This window comes from Pseudonaja textilis, chromosome 1 (assembly GCF_049901715.1).
Source record: "Pseudonaja textilis isolate UNSWEBS1 chromosome 1, rPseTex1.2, whole genome shotgun sequence".
Taxonomy (NCBI): Eukaryota; Metazoa; Chordata; class Lepidosauria; order Squamata; family Elapidae; genus Pseudonaja; species Pseudonaja textilis.
The window spans coordinates 315,243,073-315,265,146 of record NC_141990.1 but is presented as its reverse complement, the minus strand read 5'-3'; the positions used below and the strand labels follow the sequence as shown (position 1 = coordinate 315,265,146).

The 22,074-nt window shown below is 39.2% G+C and overlaps 1 protein-coding gene across 1 annotated transcript; it reads right to left on the bottom strand.

Annotated features, from left to right (window-relative positions):
* Positions 1 to 771: 771 nt before the first annotated feature.
* Positions 772 to 11,406, bottom strand: LOC148128323 (vomeronasal type-2 receptor 26-like). Its single transcript, XM_087933897.1, has 7 exons — positions 11,324 to 11,406; positions 8,000 to 8,245; positions 7,029 to 7,320; positions 5,857 to 6,693; positions 3,120 to 3,338; positions 2,451 to 2,580; positions 772 to 1,676 (listed from the first exon to the last, which is right to left on the bottom strand). The coding sequence occupies exons 1-7, from the start codon at positions 11,404 to 11,406 to the stop codon at positions 772 to 774; spliced, it is 2,712 nt and encodes a 903-aa protein (XP_087790023.1).
* Between the last annotated feature and the right edge of the window lie 10,668 nt (positions 11,407 to 22,074).

Genomic DNA, 22,074 nt, shown 5'->3' with positions numbered 1-22,074 from the left:
AACTCACAACTCTTTTTTATCTGATTTAAATCATTCTTTCAGTATTTGATATGTAAAGCAACAATAAACATAACTTTCTGATTCAAATTCTTACCTCAACTTGAATGTAGTTTCACCAGAGTTTGAAGATAAAATTTCACCTAATGTCCACTAGTCTAGCTTCACCAGCATTTCTTTTCTTTAAGAAATCTTCTTGGGAAGAGCGGAGAACAGCCAAAGAGGCAACTTCATGAAGAACTTTGTTTTATACTTATTCAAAACTCTTACTACAGCACGTCTAGCAAAGTTATTATTAAAATCAATTTCAACTTTATCACACCATAAATTACTGTGCCATCGAAACCTTAATTCGTGGCCCTCTAATTCAGGTAGCCTCTTATTCTGGAGGTTCGCACACTCTTTCAACCAGGCCAGACAACATGCCTCATAATAAAATTTCAGGTCTGGTAAACCCAAACCCCCTCTTTCCTTAGCATCTTGCAGTAGTTTGTATCTAATTCTTGGTTTTCTCCCTTGCCATACAAACTTAGAAATATCTGAAATAATAAACTCATCTTTAACAAGTTTTCCTTCCATATAGGGCATTGGACCGCACTTTGAAAAAATGAAAAGCAAAAGACTGACAGCAGGAAGATTGTAAGCAGTTGCAGAACTTGATAAGGAATTCTTTTATGGACAAATTCCTCCTTCATGTCATCGTTTATTAGAAATCTTATCACATTCTAAAAATGCCACAAAGACAAATATAAATGAGGCTAATCCTAGCATTAATTACAAATTCTTATTTCTTACTATATTTTCTCTACAATTCAGATCCGGCCTCAGTAGGATAATGTAGCATTTGGGGGAAAAGATACAAGCCAAGAGAGCAGCTCCAGAGGCCAAAATGGAGAAGATCTCCACAGCCACCATGGACTTCCCTTTGGTGCTCAGGTAGGTGGGGAGGAAGGAGATCCAAACACTGCAAAAGACCAGCATGCTAAAAGTAATGAACTTGGCTTCATTAAAACTATCAGGCAATTTCCTAGCTAGAAATGCCACTGTGAAACTGACAAAGGCCAAAAGTCCTAGGTAAGAGAGGACACCATAAAACATTACAGCTGAGCCTTGCTTACATTCCAAGATGGTCTCTCCAATCAAGGAATGGAAGTCCAAGTTAAGAAATGGGGGAGAGGTTCCCAGCCAGGTGGCACAAAGGACTGTTTGGATCAGGGGACAAGCTATGACAATGGAGTTGGTCAGAGGTTTTCCTAAGAGTTTCCTTGTCTTGTTTCCTGGCTTGGTGGCCATGAAGGCCAGAACCACCATGACAGTCTTTGCCAACACAGAGGAAACTGCAAGGGAGAAGAGAACGGCAAAGGCAGATTGTTGGAAGAGACAGGTGAGCTTCCCTGGTTGACCAATGAAGAGGAATGAGCAGAGGAAGCAGAGCAGGAGGGAGACCAGGAGGATGTAGGTGAGATCTCGGTTGTTGGCCTTGACAATTGGTGTATCATGATGTTTATAGAAAATCACGAGGACTGCAGAAGTGATCCCAGAGAGGAAAAGAACAAGAAAAACTAAAATGTATCCCAGGGTGTCTTGATAGTCAAGGAAATGGATCTTCTTGGCAATGCATTGGTCCTTGTCCTTGTTGGGATATTGGTCTTCTGGGCAGGGTTCACAGTGAGCTGCATCTGAAATCAAAATTCTTTTTCTTTTGATATGCATGTTGCCTTTCTGCTGTTGACTTGCCTACAAAGGGACTAAATAAAGAACCCACTGTGCAATTTATGGGGCATCTAAAAGAGCAAATACTTCATTTATGATAATACTGATTAGCCAGTGATGAGGATTTGTCCACTTCCAGCTATCTATTCCCTGGGCACTTCCATGGGAAATGTGGCTTTCAGGTTGAGATTACTGCCTGTTTCTCCCTCACTTTATAATGGATCCCATACAAGACCAACAGATCTTTTATCCAGGAATGCTGCTATTTTGTTTGTGTGTATATTATCCCTGCCTTAACCTCTCTGCTTTGTACTTCAAATCTGTTCATTCAGACTTTTTTGATCCCTCCTCCTCTATCGAAGAAATTTAGATAGGTGGATCTCCTTTTTCTCTGTCAGGTCTATTTCCTGAGAAGTTGATAGAGCTGATGGAAAAAGCATGCACTAAATGATAAAAAATTAAACCTTTGGACCACACTCCCCACTTCCTCAGGAAAAGATTGGAAGTTGGTTTTCCCAATTGGATGTTAGAGTAGGAGTGAGTGCATGTTGGGGATTCACAAATTCTGTCCTAAATCTATCCTACAAGCAATTGCTGAGGATTAGGAAAAGTGTCCTCTGTAGTTGGGCAGTATGAGTGGATGTCAATCTCATCAGAAATGACAACAAGAACAAACATAGATTGATTTAATGAATGTCTTCTTTTGATTCTGGAGGATTAAGATTTGAAGTCTGCTCTACCTGTCTGATTAGAAAAGGTTCCTTCTGGACAAGCATCACAATGGTAGCAGCAAACCTGCTTGCCCTCTGGAACTCTTCTCCTCTCTCCTGCCTGGCACCCCTTTTTTCCACACCTGGCAAAGGGGATGGTCTGAAACAGAAATACTTGAAATTACTTAAGCAATGAATCTGCTGCACTTCTTTCCCCATTCCTATTTTTTTATCCCTACTTCTATGTTCAGATTCTCTTCTAAAGAAAGAGTTTGCCACTGTCTATCAGAAATCAAGAACACTCCTTAGAAATTCAGGCCAAAAGCACTCCTGTAACACCAGTGGATGTGGGAGATATGACCTGGGATCTCCTCCTGCAGAGGAAAGCTTGTGACTGAACTACAATGTTTCTTAAAAAAAGAACCATGAGGATACAATTGTGCATCAATGGTCCATGAAAATCAATGTTGCTTTTTGTAATTCCATCCTTTGTTTCAAGCAGATGTTGTTCCCAAGTCTAACCCTTTGTGGAAAGACACAAATCAAACCTCAAATGTGTTACATGCAAAACAGATTTTTCATTAAATGACTGCCATAATTTCTGACTCAATTGGTATTTTTTCAACTTAGGAAGATGTTCTCCATCTCAGGAAGTGAACAAATATTTCCCTGAACTTACAATACTTCCTTGCAGCTCACCTTTGTGGCCCAGACGATTCCATCAGACTTAATGGTGAAATCCCAGCCTGGGGGAGCCTCAGGATTGACTTGCCCAACCTTCACGGGAACAAAAGATTGATTGGGGAGGAAAACCCAATTGAGAAGATCATAACGTGCGGTTCCCAGTCCATCTACTGAGAAGGAGACGTCATCTCCAGCACTGTTGTTGAAGTGGACATTCCTCAAATAGGCAAGAATCTGAAAGAAAGGAGATCTTCAGAAATTGGAGTATTTGGGCTAGAGCTACAAATGAGACACCAAGGCTTTTTTCAATAACATGGTGACCAACTTGAGAAGATGGGTTTATATCTAAAATTCTAGAGGTGTTCTCTTGGAGATCTGAAGAATCAGGAGCAACACCAAATATTGAACTCTGAAACTCTAACAGTTTCACTTCATTACTGGGCATGGTTTCCAACTCCAGTTTCATCAAAATACAAGATGCACAAAAAATTTATGTCCACACTTCAAATTTAACTATAGAATTTTCCTGTTGTGATACTTGGCTACGTGCAGTTGTTTTTTTGTTTTTATTATTATTATTATTATTATTATTATTATTATTATTATTATTATTATTATTATTATTATTATTATTATTATTATTTACACATCTCAATCACATCTTTAGCAGTACTGAGACATGTTTGTTACAAATACACATGTCTATGCATTTCTAATTATTTATATACATTTCTATACTTTCTTCTTAGCTCTACTATTCTTAATAAGCACAATACCACTGAGAAAGAAAACCAAGAAAACCAAGAAGAAACCAGCATGGCTGCACAAAGATCTCTCTGGCAAATTGAAAGAAAAGAAGGACAAAAACAAAAAATGGAAAGAATGACATACAACTAAGGCAGAATATCAGCAGATAGCCAGAATCTGCAAAGACGAAGTTGGGATAGCAAAGGCTCAGAACGAACAAAGACTTGCAAGGAAAGATAATAAAAAAAAGTTTCTTCCAAGATATAAATAACAAGAAAAAGGAAACAATTCATCCACTAAAGAGAGAAGATGCCAAGGAAGTAACAGGCAACAGAGAGAAAGCAGAACTGCTTAACTCATTCTTTACATCCATCTTCACACAAAAAGAAACTATAGCTCAACCCACCAAAAACATAACTGTAAAAGACAGGTCAGAAATAAAAGTTAAAATAAGCAAAAAAAATAGTAAGAGAACACCTGTCTGATCTTGATCAATCAAGATCAAGGGAAGTACTAATACCACTCTATAAAGCCTTAGTAAGACCATACCTAGAGTACTGCATCCAGTTTTGTCCACCACATTATAAAAAAGATGTTGAGACTCTAGAAAAGGTACAGAGAAGAGCAACCAGGATGATTAGGGGACTGGAGGCTAAAACATACAATGAACGGTTGCAGGAACTGGGCTTGGCTAGTCTAGTAAAGAGAAGGACCAGGAGAGACATGATAGCGGTCTTCCACTATTTGAGGGGTTGCCACAGGGAGGAAGGGGTCAAGATATTTTCTAAAATGCTTGTAGGTCAGACAAGGAATAATGGATGGAAACTGAACAAGGAGAGATTCAACCTGGAAATAAGGAGACATTTTCTGACACTGAGAACAATCAACCAATAGAACAGTTTGCCTTCAGAAGTTGTGGGAGCGCCATCACTTGAGATTAAAAAAAAAGAATTTTAAAAATGAATCAATGATTTCTATCACAACCATGAAAGATCCCACTGACTTTGTCTCACTCATAGTCACAGGCAGCAGAACGCAGGAAGGAGGTCTGGCCAAGTGGGGCCGTGTGGAAGGAAGCACCTGCCCTGATTGGTCACTTCAGGGAGGTCCATCTTTTGATGATGGATTTAAGTGGGGACCTTATTAGAACCTCTTGGAGTCCTGCTGTGGTTGATGTAGAGAAATAGAATAACAGGTTTGAGAGGTACCATGGAGGTCCTCTAGACCAATTCCCTGCTCAAGCAGGAGACCCTCTATCATTTCAGACAAATGGCTGTCCTGCCTCTTCTTAAATGCCTCCAGCGATGGGCCAGCCACGACTTCTAAATGCAAGCTGTTGCCAAACACATTTGCAACATTAAGTTTGCAACATTATGTTTGCAACATTATGGAATTTCTCCTTAATTCTAGGTTGCTTCTCTGCTTGATTAGCTTCCATCCATTATTAATCAGAAGCTGTCTGCGCACAGCAAGCTGAGTAGTGCAACAAATGATAACAAAAAAGGTAGAGGGTCACCCTAGATACTAAGCCATAGAAACACAAACCAAGGTTAAAACAAATTAAGTGTAGTTTTACAAGTTGGATTCAAGGCACATTCGGAGCGAAATAGAGATTGTTCTGCAGATATGACCACTAACATTTCAACTGACCTGCTGAAATATGATGCAAAAGCACACCCAGATTTCTATACTGCTTTGGGCTGACAACTCTTCCTCAGAATGGTCAACTTCTGAAATTTGGGCATCTGTTGAAAGCTGTTCAGGACTTTACAAAACGTCTTTTCTCTCTAGAACCTATGGGATCCCGGTTTGGTTTACTTCTTTTCCCTCTCTACCCTCTTTCAATAAAATATGGTTCTTAACAGTTTTAAATAATTGCTGCTTTAATATCCTTTGACATGGATTGATGCAGGGAATATGCAGACGTTGAATCAGTAGCTGGAGAAATTCATATGGGGAGCTTCCTCTCTAAGCATGTTAATGAGATAAAAAGTCAAGAGATTACCTGCCATGACTGGACATTTGAGATCCTCTTTCCAAACCTCATCATGGTCAGTTGGGCTCTGGATCCATACATTGCATGTAAAGCATGTGCCACAGCATAAACAGCATTGTAGATATTGTAACTTTCTCCTGTCATGCTCCTTTCAAAAGTGTAATTTGGCAGATTCTGCACATTCTCCTTCCCTGTACATTGTTTCCGCCCCATTGGAGGGGTCTTGCCTGGTTTGTGGATCTTGCAGCCAAAGACTATTTCCCACCACAGAGGAAGAAAAACATCTCCTTGTGGGTTTAAGGGGTCTAAAGACAGGAGGAAAGGGGTGAATTCTGAGACATCCCCAGAGTGGTCCCTGAAATGCAAAGCCCCATGGAAAGGCTTTATATATTGCAATGTCTCTTGAGATTTATTCATACTAAGTTTCCAATGGGAGGTTAATATCCAAATTTTCCTAAATGATATCTTTGCAATTTTTTCAAAAACAGCCACAGTCCCTTGTACATTGCTAGTAACAGTGGAGTCTCCAAATAAAAGAAACACTTCAATTTTTGACCAGATTACGAAAATACGAATTAATTTTTTGAGTGTAATTTGAAAATCATTGGATTTCAACCTTTCAGTGAAGGCCAAGCAGATCTCCTTCTCCTTGAGCATTGGCATCAGAGTTGAAATGAAACGTTCTCCATTATGATTTTCAGAGGCCAGAAGCCCAACCCAGTTCCACTGGAAATACAGAAGCAGCTGGACTAAACCCACATACTGAGAAGATTCCTTGGGATTTATCCAGAAGAAGGAAGGAAAATCAATTCTGTCTCCTACACTGAACTCAAAGCCAACACCAAGCTGGAAAAAGGGACACAGTAAAGTATTTCAAAGACAAAGAAAACTTTTTTTGGTGACTTTAGGGGTTACCATTGTGTAGTTTAAGGCCCCAGCAGTCAAGCAGATTCTCCTTGAGTGGCCAGCTTAATCTCCTTCCATTCCAGGTACACATTTTTATTGGTTGTCAGAAGACAAGAGAAGAAACCATCAACATGAAACAGATAATAAAAGAAACTAAAATAATGACTACCCTTTTATCAAATATAAATTAAGAGTCACATGCTCATGATATGTCCTCTTTGTGCTTTTTACCTTTGTCTAATGTCTCCATAGTGTTTCCAAGAGACCTTTCTTACCTGTGGGACCTTAAAGATGCTGAAGATGGAGGCCATCAACCTTGAGGATTTGGCATTGAGTCCACCAATGACGGACAGCAGAGTGTCCTTCTGGTCACATTTGTAACCTGGAACCACTTGGCCTCGTGAGGAGAGCATGGAGAGGCTGTTTAAGGAAATAAATATTTCCATCTGGAAATTACTATAGATGTGGAAGCCAAGGGTGATGTTGGGGAGCAGATGAAAATCCTTATTGACCTGCGAGACAGCAAACATCAATGCAAGGAACTGCTGATAATTACCTGGGATGAACCTGTAGTGAGAAATAGATTGGGGAACATTACAGGAAAGCTCATGTGTGCTGGTGGAATTTAGTTCACTGTTTCCCACTGTATTTCACTGGGATTTGGAGGCAGGAAATTGTACTGTGTTTGTGTTTTTTCAAAGGAACTCCCTTGGCTAAATATGGATGGCTTTGTGAGAAATATATATATATATATAGACATGTAATCCATTTCATTTGCTCCACTTTCACGCTAATGATTTCTGGGAGAAGCTTATTCAGGTTTGGTAAACATTGCTGAGCACAGGATTACAGTGTGGGGACATCTCAAAGATTTACCGAAGGCCATTAAGCATGAGCCATGCTGATTCCCACACTGAGAGGGATTTTTGTAACTCTTGAATACTGGAAGAGGATTGAGCTTTTATTTGAGTTTTCTACAACAAGTTACTGTCCAGATTAATATTATAATTTCAACTTGTTCAACTAGGCCAGCACAGCTTCTAATGTAACACCCCTCTTCCTGTTTGTTTTTTATCATCTGCTTGACAAGAGATTGAGAATTCCAGCCTCTGTTAAAAGCATAGTACTTTATTGATAGAAGCACAATAGGACAGTGCAAATACTAGAAGCATTTCTAAAAGGAATCCCAGAATTTAAAACAAAAGAGAACATTTATCTGCACATTTCTGCTCCAACTGAAACTTACGTATTATTTACAAGAAAATTCAATGTATTAAAGTCTGGGACAAGAGGCGTTAAAATGGTTCCCAAAGGCAAATTCCCATTAATGATGAGATCACCAGGCCTATAGTAGCTTTCATCTAAATTGATACAATGCCTGATCTCACATATGGTTTGTAGACTCTTCAGTGTAGTTGGAGCCAGAAGCCAGAAAAATATCAGCATCAGAAATAGCATGACTCCTTCCTCGTCATTCTTATCATCTTCCCTCCTAGAACAGAAATCAAGATTTATGCAGAAACTGATTTATAGTTTGAACCTGAAATCTCACTGGAACTTTAGCAGAGCAGGCACTACCTGTGCTACCTGGATGGCACCAGGACAAATTTCTATTGTAAATATAAAATTAAATTTATAATAATTTAATTTTTAGTTAATATTATAATTTATATTTAAATTAAATTTATATTATATTATACGCATCTCTCCCTGACTCCATTACCACGGTAAGAGACTATCATGTTTACCGATCAGATCATAAAATCCGTAGAGGAGGTGGTGTTGCTATCTTCTATAAAAAGTCCCTACATCTAAAAAACATCCAAGTTACCCAGGAGATTCCTCTTCCTGAGACCATCATCTGTGAACTGTCCTTAAATATCACATTTCAGTTCTTACTATGTTACAGAGCCCCTGATTATGACATTGAACATGCAAACAAGCTAAATACACTACTAACATGGGCAGCATTCTGCCCACACGCTTTTTTCTTTCTTGGTGACTTCAATCTACCTCATATTAACTGAACCCTTAACAAATGTACAACTGAACCCACGCATGCTACCTTCTACAATGCAGTAACAAATCTGGGATGAGAACAACTAGCAACCAACAACACTAGACTTAACAATTGTCTCGATCTCATCTTCTGCAATAGTTTGAATTCAATTTACGGAATACAAATTAAAGAACCCTTTTCCAACAGTGACCACAACATGATTGACTTTTGTCTCAACATACGTCCACACAAAAATCATCACAACAGAATCCCCAATTATAACTTCAAAAAAGGCAGCTATGATCTTATAAACAATGATCTCTCATCCTTTGATTGGCAATTTCTATTCTCTGGATGCAACACTGTAGAAGACCATTACAACATATTTTTACTTGAAGTCAAAAGAGTCATCAAACTATATGTACCATTAACAACTCAAAAACTAGAAAAAACAAATTACCCATAATAATAAGGAAGCTTCAATCCAAAAAGAAATCACTTTGGCGGAAAAAACAAATCTGGTCACGTTGCCAATATCAAACGCCGATACAAAAATTTATGCCACCAGATAAAAACTGAATGCACCAATTATCACATTAAACAAGAGGAAAACCTTCTATGCACCAATTTCACCCACACTTTCTACAATTTTGTAAACAACAAACTAAAAGACTCAAGGTCCATCCCACCCTTGAAAGGACCTAATGGTAAAGACTGCAATGATGACACTATTAAAGCCAACCTCTTTAACACATTCTTTGGCTCAGCATTTGTAAACAGCAATGGATCATGCCCAGTATTTCCTAGTTAAACCACAGACAACTACAATGATCTAATACATACCGATTTTACAGAAGACAATGTTGAAAAAGCACTACACAATCTAAAACAATCTCTATCTATTGGACTGGATGGAATATGTGCCTATTTCTTTAAAAAGCTACCTACTGCCATAGCAGAACCTCTAAGCTTTGAAAAATCTTTCAGGACCATCTCCTTGCCAAAACTATGGTCATAAGCCACGGTCATCCCCATCTTCAAAAAGAGAGACCCCAGCCTAGTTGAAAATTACAGACCAATCTCCTTATGCTGCGTCACCTGTAAAGTCATGGAATCAATTATTAACCAATCCATCATCCTCCATGTAGAAACAAACAACCTACTCTCTAATAAACAATTTGGTTTTAGGAAAAAACTATCCTGTAATCTGCAACTCTTACACTGCAAAAAAATATGGACTACACAACTCGATCAGGGCAAAACAATAGACGCAATCTACATTGACTTCTGTAAAGCCTATGATTCAGTGGTACACAACAAACTACTCCTAAAACTAAAATGTTATGGTATCTCTGGACACCTGCATAACTGGATAGAAGCATTCCTGTCAAACAGACAACAAATGGTCAAAATTGGGAGAGTCCTATCAAATTCTGTACCTGTCAACAGTGGAGTCCCCCAAGGCAGTGTTCTAGGACCAAGTCTTTTCATACTCTACATAAATGACCTCTGTGATCATATCAAGAGCAACTGCATTCTCTTCACTGATGATGTAAAGCTATTCAACATCACAGACAATACTGCAATACTGCAAGGTCCTTCAAAAATACCTTGACTTTGTATCAGAATGGTCAAAGAAATGGCAACTTCAAATCTCAACAAATAAATGCTCTGTCCTACATATCGGCAAGAAAAAAATCAGAAAATAAAATACAGGCTGAATAGTCAAGACCTTGTTGATGATCCAAATTCTGTCAAGGATCTTGGAGTACTCATCTCAAATGACCTAAGTGCTAGAGCCCACTGTAACTCCATAGCCAAAAAGGCATTAAGAGTTGTTAACCTAATCTTACATAGCTTTTTCTCCGGTAATATCACACTACTAACTAGAGCATACAAAACATTTGCTAGACCAATACCCAACTACAGCTCATCAGTCTGGAACCCACATTACGTATCTGATATTAACACAGTTGAGAAAGTCCATAAATATTTCACAAGAAGATTTCTCCACCTCTCTACTCGTTGCAGAATACCTTATGCCACCAGTCTTGAAATTCTAGACCTAGAAAACCTAGAACTACGCCACCTTCATTCTGATCTAAGTTTAGTATATAAAATCATACATTGCAATGTCCTACCTGTCAATGAATACTTCAGCTTCATCCATAACAACACAAGAGCAAACAATAGATAAAAACTCAGGGTTAATTGCACCAAACTTGTTTGCAAGAAATACAACTTCAGCAACAGAGTGGTCAATGTCTGGAATACTCTACCTGACTGTGTTTTTTTCCCCAAACCCTCAAAACTTTAACCTTAGACTGTCTACTATTGACCTCACCCCTTTTCCTAAGAGGTCTGTAGGTGGCGTACAATAAGCACACCAACATGCTTACCATCCCTGTCCTATTGTTTCTTTTATATATATTTTTATTTTTCTTATATGTATCCATGTATTCATAACTATGTTTTTACTTATACCTATTATTATTATTTGCCTATTATCTTGTAAGCAATTGACAAATAAAAATAAAATAAAAAATATAAATCAACAATGCTTCCTCTTACCTGTGTTTGGGCTGTGATCCTAAAGGAAACAAAGGCTTATGAGTCTCTTCAGTCCCAGGAGTTACTTGTTCATAAGGTAACATGCTCTATCCTCTTTTAAAGATCTCAGAGATACTTTTTTAAAGCAGGGTTTATTTTGGAAGATTTTGTGTCTAGAAATCCACAGGGGATACACTAAGTATTACTGTTCTTCTGATAATTGCAAGGAAAGCAATTATTTAGTAATAGCTTCTCATACACCAGAATGGGAAAAAAACATTTTTGTGTTTCTTGTAATGCACAGAGCAGATAGGGTCATAGTGAAATTGTGTATTTGACCTCCATGAAACTGACCCTGTGCATACAAGATGAAGTTTGGCCTGGGCCATAGTTGGCCAGGTAGTATGAGGGATTGGTGGCACATAAGAATCAGTTACACCATTTTAACTGTGAGAAGTCAGGCCAATGCTTGGATGGAATAACTTGTTTATTTGTAACTATATGGCATAGGATATTAGAAAATGGAGTAACAGAGAATGGCTGCATACCGTTATGTGGTTCTCTCCTTCACCTGAACGTGGTTCCATTCAGTGTTGGTTGGAGGGAGAGACTGAGCCAAACCCAATATTAGATACAGGTCAATGGAATTCATGAGGGATTGGACTTAGTCCATTTGTGGCTATGTAGAGACTTTAGGCTGATTTCTCTTGTCCATTTCACAACTGATATTTGACCAATGTTGTCAGTGTTCTAATGAAACTCCCCATCTCATTCATCACTCAGAAACAAAGTTTATCCAAGTAAGAATTTATTAGATAGCAAGCTGTCCAGTTTGCGCCTCAGCCAAGAGACCTCCTGGTAAGCCACCAGGTCTGTTGCAGAATGTGGCCAGGCCAACTGTTCCTTGGAAGGAAATCTCCATGGACTTTATAGTAGACTTACCTGAGAGTGCTGGGCACACAGTCATCTGGGTGGTGACCGATTTGTTTTCCAAACAAGCACACTTCATATCTTGCTCCAAGATTTCCTCGGCGAAGTTGCTAGCCAGATTGTTCATTATGCATGTCTACAGACTGCATGGTGTCCCTGAGCGTGTAGTTTCTGATCGAGGGGTTCAATTTACCTCGAACTTCTGGAGGGAATTTTTGAAGTTAATAGGATCCACCCAGGGCTTAAGCTCCGCCCACCACCCCCAAACTAATGGGGCCTGTGAGAGAACTAATGGGGTGTTGGAGCAATATCTCCGGTGTTACATAAATCAGCAGGACAACTGGGTGGATCTACTGCCTTTTGCGGAGGTGGCATATAACAACTCTGTCCACAGCAGTACTGGGTTTACCCCCTTCAAAGTGGCCACGGGGCAAGACTTTGTGCCCATACCTGAACTTCCTTGTGAAAAACCCAATGTCCAGTCATTGGACGACTGGATATCTCAACTTCAACTCAATTGGCCAGTCGCTCATAAAGCTTTGGACGAGGCGCACCAGTCCCATAAGAAATTTGCAGACAGGAAGAGAGCTCTACAGAAGTCGTATCAAGTAGGTGACAAAGTGTTCCTCTCAACTAAATATCTACAGACCACTCAGAAGTCAAAGAAGTTGGGTGGGTCCTAAGTATGTAGGCCCTTTCCCTATTGAGCAGATTGTGAATCCTGTGACTGTTCAGTTGACTCTACCAAAAACTCTTCATCGCATTCATCCGGTTTTTCACGTTAGCCTGCTAAAACCCGAACATACCTGTACATTGAGACTGACCCAGACTGATCCCCCCGTACCATTGTTGATCGAGGGTGAACAACATTTCGAGATTAAAGAGATTTTGGACTCTCGGAAATGGAGGGGTTGTCTCCAATATCTTGTAGCCTGGAAACATTTTCCCTCATCCTATGCTGAGTGGGTGAATGAGAAAGACATTAGGGCTCCTGAATTGCTAAAGAACTTTTATGCTAAGTACCCTGATAAACCATAAAAATGTATAGAATGCTTAACATATTTTTGTTCTCTTTTATAGGGACTAATGTCCTTTTTCTAGGGGGTCCGAACGTCAGCCTCAAGATCTCTTCAGCTACCCTAGCTATCTATCTCATATCCTATCTGCTGCATCTTCTCTGCTGCCAGGCTTAATTCTTTCGGCTGTCATTAGCAATGGGGGGAGGGGTAACTGGGGGGGAAGAGAGCTGGAGGTGTTTTGCATTCCTTTACGGTGGGTAAGCAAAGGGGAGGGGGTGTATGAATTCTTGTCTTTAACTTTCCATTTCCTTGCTAGCTTCTATCCCCTTTTGCGCAGCTACGAAGTTTTATCAAAATATGTCAAGGTCAATGGACAGAGGCCTCATCACCACCTGAAGATGCCCACATGATAATATTCAGAACTTTTAATTGGAAGAGTCTTTTGGACTTTGGGGGGTGGGAACAATTCCATTCCTTTGTATATGTGATCTGCGCGCCAATTTCTTAGATTCGGAATTCCATCTGTAGCTTCCACTTTAATTTCCAGTAAAAGGATAACTTTGCTCTAATCTATGAGTATTTCTTTCTTGGATTTTGAAGGGAGCACACACTGACACCTCCAAACTTGAACCTTTCTAGGTTGTCCAGCTGGATACCCTGCTTGAGGCATGAAGACCATATGGATGATTAGGAGGAGAAGGATGTACAATGAGGCGTCTATCATTTCTTTGGGACACCGCAAATGCAGGATTTGTCTTGTAGGGTGATGATTGGGCATTATGCTTTTCACTAAAAGAAAGGTAACCCCTGCTGGTTCAAATTGCAAAGGATGAGAACTGTAGAATTGCATAGAGAAGAATGGTGCACCTGAGAGGATTATTCTGTCTTATTCTATCCTCAGGAAATCCTCCATTAGTCAGAGTGATTGTCAACTCATAAAATATTTCTATGATCTTTTTAGAGTTGCCAACAGAAAGGGAGGGGAGAGCAGTGGGCAGCTTGCATTCCATAAATGTTTTCAAAGATAGTTTCTAAGTGACTGAAGTTTCTGCCATGCAAAATTCTAACTGGAGAGCATGATTGATGACTCTGGGCTATGGATGTGTCCCATTGGAGAATATGAATTATTATACACCCAGGGTATGGGGGGAAACCAGAGTCAAGGGTGACAATGAATGATGTATCTCAGAGTCGGCTACACCCAGGTAGCACCAGCATGTTTACTCCTAATAAATCTTTTTTTAAGTTCTGGAAGTTGACTAGAGACTCATGATTTAAATGGGGGTAACTGCTGGAGCCCTGACAGTGCTTGATATTGAAATACTTGTTTAAAATATTAATGACCCACTCAAGTGATAAGATGATTGAGGAGAATGCATACAAGTCATCAACAAAAGAAGAAAGCTTGTGATTATTAAAAACTATCTAGGTATTCTATAATCGGGGTGGGGGGCTATTGGTTCACACTAGTTCAGACAAACTGGATTTTACATCTAGTTTACTGAACTAGTAGTTGCAACGACTGGCTGGCTCCGCCCAGGAGTCTCCATGCTACCCATTTTAGATCCCAGGTAAGTGCAGGGGCCATGCAGAGGCTCTGGAGGGCAGAAACAGGCCCATTTCTGGCCTCCAGAGGGCAAAAAAAATGGGCCTTCAAAAGCAAAGTCCAGAAATGGGCCAATTTCCAGCCTCCATGGGGCCTCCAGAGCATGCAGAGGTCATTTTCACCCCCCTGGAGGCTAAAGGAAAGCCTCCAGAGCTTGGGGAGGGTGAAAATGCCCCTTGCTGTGGTGCAGGAGGTCGACTAGACCACACCCACCCAGGAACTGGGCAGAGAACTGGTTGCTAAATTTTTTTGAAGCCTGACCCTGTCCATAGTTGAAACACATTGGCCAGTTAGGAAAACTTCACTAGGATAAAAACCTGGAAGTCTCAGTGAGTTTCTTAATCTGAAAAGAGTTTGATAGTGGCAATGGAAACATTCAATTCAAAAGAGATGTTGGAAATTTAAAAGAGATTGCTCCATGTATATCCTACCATAAAGGGGTTGGACTTGGCCAGTGATCACTATCCTGGTGGGCCAGGGGCCACTGGTGGTCTGCAAGAAAATTTTGGTGGTCTGCAGAGAAATTTCCCCCCCAAAGTAGTTAATCCAGGCTGTGCAGGAACACAACTCTGTGCCTCCCACATGGCCCGCCCACCTGCTGGCCCCCACCCTTCAGCTGACCACAAACCTTACCTTGAGTAGAGCCACTCAAGCTGGAACTGGAAGGTAAGGCCAATGGTGGGGTAGGGAAATCTGCCCCGGGGTGGCTTGCTGACGTTGGTGGGAAAGTCAGTCCCATATTCCAGAGCTGCAGTAACAGGACTGGCCATTTGGTCATCCTGAAGCAGTTCCTTCAGTCCATGGCAGGCCGGGCACCCGGGTGGAGGAGCAGCTACTCCTGGATGACCAAAGGGCCAGTCCTGTGACTACTGCAGCTCTGGAATATGGGACTGCCTTTCCCACCAACATCAGCAAGCCACCATCAGTCAAAATTCATATTAATGGTCTGCAGGATTTAAAATTATGATTTTGATGGTCCCTGAGGTCCAAAAGGTTGATGACCCCAGACTAGTCAACCCCAGAAGTTTTCCTTCAATTCTAAAACTGCTCCACTCTCCAATCGCAGTTGTCCAATTTACAGACTAAGAAACACAATTGTGGGTTCACAAATGAGTTTCCCTCTCGCTAAAATTTCATGGACTCCAAAGTTATGGGGATAAGGAGACATTAATATCTCCTGGGATTCATCAAACACTAGCAATTCTTACTTCAGCTCAGTAGAGTCCCAGAGATTAACCTCCCCCCCGCACCAAGCATAAAGAAGCATGTGTCCATTCAAAACATGTTTACCTAGCATGCTCTGAATAATATGGCTGAGTCCCTTTGGAATTGGAGTGAGTTGAATGCTTATCTTAAAGACTTAAAACCCTACCTGAGCCCTCTGAAGTCATCAGAGTGTAACATTCTCTACATCATCCCATGTTGACTTGCTCTAGGAAGAAGTTCTCTTACTGTGGACAATGAGTTGGCTTTTAATGTTGCTATGGACCTTGCCTGCAGCTGTCCTGATGGACCTGAGGCCAAACTGCTTCTGGAGGAGACCTTTCCTAGTGCAAAAAGACTATTACAGACCTGGAAATCTGATTATTGGTGGAAATCTGCCCCTCTCCATTATTTTAGTCCCAATGCTTCCTTTAGAGGAGCCTCCTGCTAATTGGGATGCCTTTTCTATGTAAGTGTCTCATTTATTGTCTTTTTTCTCAGTGCAACATGCAAAGGCAGTCTTGAAGATATGGCAGATTTAAATCCCACCTAGTTTATGCTGATTTAGAATTTTCCTTATTAGGACACATTGAATTTGATGACTCAATTTCCACCAATCCTCTTCTGAAGCCCCAAGACTCTTCAGTGGTGAGGAAAAGCTTGTCACATAAGGGAGTCAACTTTTTCCCCTGTGTTCCTGAAATACACATTATAGAGAAGCCAATTTGGATTGAACTTGGGGAGAAATAACTCTAGGGTCTCCTATCTTACAGTTGGCCTGAATTCATTTTCCCCATCTCATTATTCTGATAATTTGTAACATCATCCTTCATGCTTGTATATATTTCACATAGAGAAGGTCTGTCTTTTGTCCCACCAAGTGTGGCTTCCCACAGATCTCTGGTTAATCCTGGGCACTTCTAGGTCAGTGGAATGAGCTTCTTTGAGATTCCCCAACAGAAAAAGTTCCACATTCTCACACATTGAAAGGGCTTTTTCTTTTCTTTTCTTTTTTTAACAAACTTTATTCAGTTTTTCACATTAAAAAAAAAATCTCTTTTTAGTGGACAACATGTTTCTGGGTCATCACCTTTACATACAAATATGACAGCAATTATACATTGATATATGCATACTTAATTCTATTATTACCTTTTCCATTCCAAATTTTCAGTAAGGAGAGAAACAAACACATTAATTCTAGCCTCTTTCATTAATCTCCATTGAAACATCTTTTTGTTTCATTTCAATTATTTCAAATATAATCCTTTAATATTTATTTTAAAAATAAAGATAAACAATATGTGTTTGCATAGTAATAATAATAATAATAATAATAATAATAATAATAATAATAATAATAATAATAATAATAATAATAATAATAATAATAATAAATAAATAAAGTTACCAATGTCTCTCCTTGCTTTTAATAGCCTATATTAACTTATTAATTTAGTTGGTTCTTTAGTGTGTCATATTCCCTTTCCATTACACATTCTTTTTATAAATTCTAGATTAATAGAAATTTTAACACTAAAAAAAAACCAAGTATAGGTTTCCCCCCTTTTACTGTTTTGAGTGTGACACCTCAATGAATAAAATATACCTTTATTCCCTCATCTTAATTCCCAATAAACCATTATTTTTAAGAAGTTACAATAATAATCATTACATCTTTTCACTTGGATTCCGCAGCATATTTTCCCCCCTTGATTTTTAATAAATATTTTGAATTGCAGAAATATTCTTATTACCCCTTGTCACCCTGCAGAATCCCCTTTTTAATCAACCATTATCTCTGAAAAAACAATTTCTTTTCAACATTTTACTATTTCTGTATTTCTTTATTTCATGCACCTGTTTCTTACTGCTTCTCCTCCCCATCTTTTCCCCATATTTTTTCTCATTCCAGTTTATATCCCTCTCTTTCTTAATATCTTCCTTTCCCCCTTTTTGCTGGGTCTTTCTGCCTTTCCTGACTTCACAGGTATTCCCCCTTTTGATTGCCTTCTTGAATCTCAACTTTTTAACCTTCCTTTTCCCCCCATTTCTTTGTAGTGTTCTTTGTGTTAATTGTCTATTTAAAATGTCTTCTCCTTGAATCGACTCCTCCTCCTTTGAAGCTCTTTCTTCTTGTTCTTCAATTGCCATTTCCATTTTTGCTAACACAGAGCAAAGTGATTCACCTCTTTCCTGTAGTAATTCTCTCATATTTTTTAAGTTCCATTTTTAATTCCCGAAGAGATATCATCATTACACACTCTTGTATTTTATGATTGTTGAAGTCCACAAAAAAACACTTTTACTTTCCTTCTTTCTTCTTTCAATTTTCTGAAGTTCTCAGTTATTCCAGCCCAGGGTTTATACCAAAAACATCAATCAATCCCACAGTCAGTCTTTCCTTGCTTTTTTCTTCTAGTTCTGCTTTCACTTTCTAAGATTCTTACTTTATTTCAATATTTCTTTAATGTTATATCCACACAAGTTCATTTAGAAACAGGATGCTTTCCCTTTTCATCAAAAGGTAGCACTCTCCATTATACAAAGTCTTCACCTTTTCCCCTATTTTTTTATTTAGGGTTTTTTGAACCTCAATATTCCAGCACATTCCAGTCTCCAATTTGTAAACTTTATTATTATTATTTTTTGACAATCTTAAGTCCAGCTTTATTTTATGCCTGTTTATTCCCAAAATATTTTAGTCCAATTTAATTAAATCTTTAGTTCCAGCTTCTTCCTTTCCCGGTTCGAAGCCCCACTTAGCTGTCAAAAATACTTTCTTTTTTTCCCCTGTCCCTTTGTAATTTCACCGCTCACTTTTCTTTTCTTAAAAATTCCATATTACCTTAATCCCGGGGTACTTTTGTTTAGTTATATTGCCCAGTTGTCTCAGTTCAGATGTTATCCACCTCTCTCTTCCCTCCTGCACAAATCTTAATCCAGCTGAGTCCTCCTCTTCAGGGTGCCATTTTAAACCACCGCTGCAGTCATCTTTGGGGGAAAAAAGACCAAGCCCAGGGGGGAGATGCGGCTCCCCTCAACCTGGCTTGCGGCTCCCCCTTACTCTGTCGCCCTCCAAGGCAGCTTCAGTCCCAATCGTAATGATCGGGGCTCTCCAATGAAAGAGCTCGGACCATAGCCGCAGAGAGATGCAATCTACGGTCTGTCAGCATGGAGGCTCTGCCTTCTTCCCCTGAAAGGGCTTTTTCTAACTGGGGTGGGCATCCAGATATATCAGCTTAATAGCAATAGCAGCAGCACTTAGACTTTTATATGGCTTCACAGTGCTTTACAGCCCTCTCAAAGCAGTTTACAGAGTCAGCCTATTGCCTCCAACAATTTGGGTCCTCATTTTACCCACCTCAGAAGGATGGAAGGCTGAGTCAACTTCTGGCCAGAAAAAGGTGATAAGGGAAACAATGAAGAAATGAGAAAACTTAGAGAAACTTCCAAGCAGCAACATGCAGCAACAATATTGATGGATCTCATTCATTACTTGGATGAACTGCTTAACCAATAAGATTTTACAGAGAAGGCATGTGGCACTGGAGTTTTCCTATTAATTTACTTTTCCAAGCACCTTTTTTTCCCCTTCGCAGTAGCATGTAGGTCCAATCCTTGAAGCTGAAGATCTAGTCACTCCAGAAATGGAACGTTGTCTCAACTTCCAGTTCATTTAGGACTTTGGTGTAACATCAGATCATAATTTATAAATGGCATTGAGTATCATTTCAGCACAGACGTATTTCTTTCCCTAACCCTATCCATAATTTATTGGATTTATAAAGCCACCTAAAAGCCATTTAACACTTGGTGTTAAAAACACTATGTGTTTTTGTTCATGGTTAAAATTAATAAAACTTTTTTTCAAAAAAAAAAAAAGCCATTTAACACCTGGGAACATGATCAGATGCCAGATTGGGAAAAAGTGCTTGGGAAGATGGGGCAGAAAATGTCAGCATTTAAGATCTCCATGACTGGATATAATAACGTGTAGTTTATCAAGATGATCAGCCAGATTTCCTTAACTGGACTGAAAAGGTCCTTTTGGAAAAGTTAATAGTGTCTTGAATAGAGCTCATGTTGTTAGAAATTGATAGTCACCCAACAGTTGGGTTGGAAATATATAAACCAGGATAGACATTTAATACTGTCTCTTTAAAGGAATGATGTAATTATAATTGGGTGTGGTTCCTCAAATGGCCATAAGATGGAGCCAGAAACCTGGGTTGTTAGTTCTGTTATTGTTAGATGTTCTGATGTTCACTGTTTTTGGTTCCTGCATTTTTCCCTATTGACTGTTGCTGATTGTCATTCTTCTTGGATTGTTGTAAGTCTGTTACTGAACTGTTTATGATACTGGACTTTGATATTTGGATTATCCCTGGACTGAAAACAGGCTGCGTTAACCGTGTATGACTTGGACTGCTTGTTGAACTTTGCTTAACCATTTACTGGAAGTAAAATCTACTATACAGTGTATCTGAGTGCTGGTTGTGTGTTATTCCTCACCAGTCTCACTACGTCTCCCTGTGTGCATTCATTCTCCTAACGGGAAATTACCTCAACACTGTTTATGGGCCCAGGCCATACCAGGCTCAGATAACTGAGTTACTATGAATACACAGGAACATATACAGACAGCTGTTTACTGCTTAATTGTGAGCTACTATCCTGGTAAAGATGGCACAAGACCCGTCAACAAGTCTATCACTGATAACCTGGTTGGATGGAACAAACTATGTTTCCTGGTCTATGAAGTGTAGTCTACTTCTGCGTAGGGAAGGGTTATGGGCTGCAGTTCAGGATCCACCGGATGTAAATGCTTGGGATCCAAATAATGAGGATGATGCCAAAAAGTTAGCTGACTTTAAACGGAATAATGAACAAGCTCTTTGTATAATTTGACTAACATTGAGTGACCAGCAGCTAGTCCATATTCGTGGAGAAGAGTCTGCTGCTAAGTGTTGGGAGAATTTGAAGAGGATTTATGTTCATGACAGTGTAGATGCACACATACATCTTACACATAAACTGTTTAGAGCATGTCTTCTGAAAGGTGGAGATATGTTAGCTCATTTGAACTTCATGAAAAGAACTTTTCAAGAGCTACATGAAAAAGAACTGATATTTTCAGAGCTGCATCAAGTTTACATCATTCTTTCCTCATTGGATGAAAGTTATGATTATTACGTATCTTCAATGGAAGTCCTGCCCAAAGATAAACTGACATTGACTGATATAACTGGATGATTGTTAGAAGAGGCAAGAAGACAGCTGGATAGGGACCAACTGAGGAAGAAACAACCACAAGAAGAGGATTTGTGTTCAACTGCCTATACTGTTAGGAAATGTTTTTCTTGTGGGGCTAGGGGACATATAGCTAGATTCTGTATGAATGGAAAATGACAAAATACTAGTAATCACCAGAAGGCTAAGAAGAATGTTAATTTAGCTATGTCTAGCAATTCAAATGGAAACCATGATTTATGGGTAGTTGATAGTGGAGCATCTCAATGCATTACAAGAAATAGAGAGAGGTTTGTAAAGATGTCCATGAGTAAGCAACATGTATCATTGGCAAATGGATGGAAGATGAAAGCGTCTGGTGAAGGTACTGCATATTGTTCATGCATAAATAAGCATTTATCTATGTTATATGTACCTAAACTGAAATTTAATTTGTTATCAGTAAGGGCTTTAATTAATATTGGTTATGTAGTAACCTTTAGGGGAGATAACTGTATAATAGAGAAAGGGGGTAAAAATGTTACTTCTACTTTAGAGAATGATTTATATATGATACATGATGACCAGTTGCAGATGGCTAACTCAGTTTATAAGAACATTAAGCCACATGACAAATGTATACATTTACTGCATAGACGTCTGGGGCACATTAATTTCAAAATGCTCAAACACGCTGTTGAATTGTCAGAGGGAATAAAATTAAAACCCTGTAGCAACTACATTAAACTGTAATGCCTGTAACCAGGAGAAAAGTAAGGTTA

Excerpts from the sequence above, each read along its gene's own strand:
- LOC148128323 (XM_087933897.1), bottom strand. The coding sequence starts at position 11,406 with ATGTTACCTTATGAACAAGTAACTCCTGGGACTGAAGAGACTCATAAG. Across the intron at positions 2,581-3,119 it reads GAATCGTCTGGGCCACAAAG|ACCATCCCCTTTGCCAGGTG; the intron begins GTGAGCTGCAAG and ends TTTCTGTTTCAG. Across the intron at positions 1,677-2,450 it reads AACCTTTTCTAATCAGACAG|ATGCAGCTCACTGTGAACCC; the intron begins GTAGAGCAGACT and ends TTTTGATTTCAG.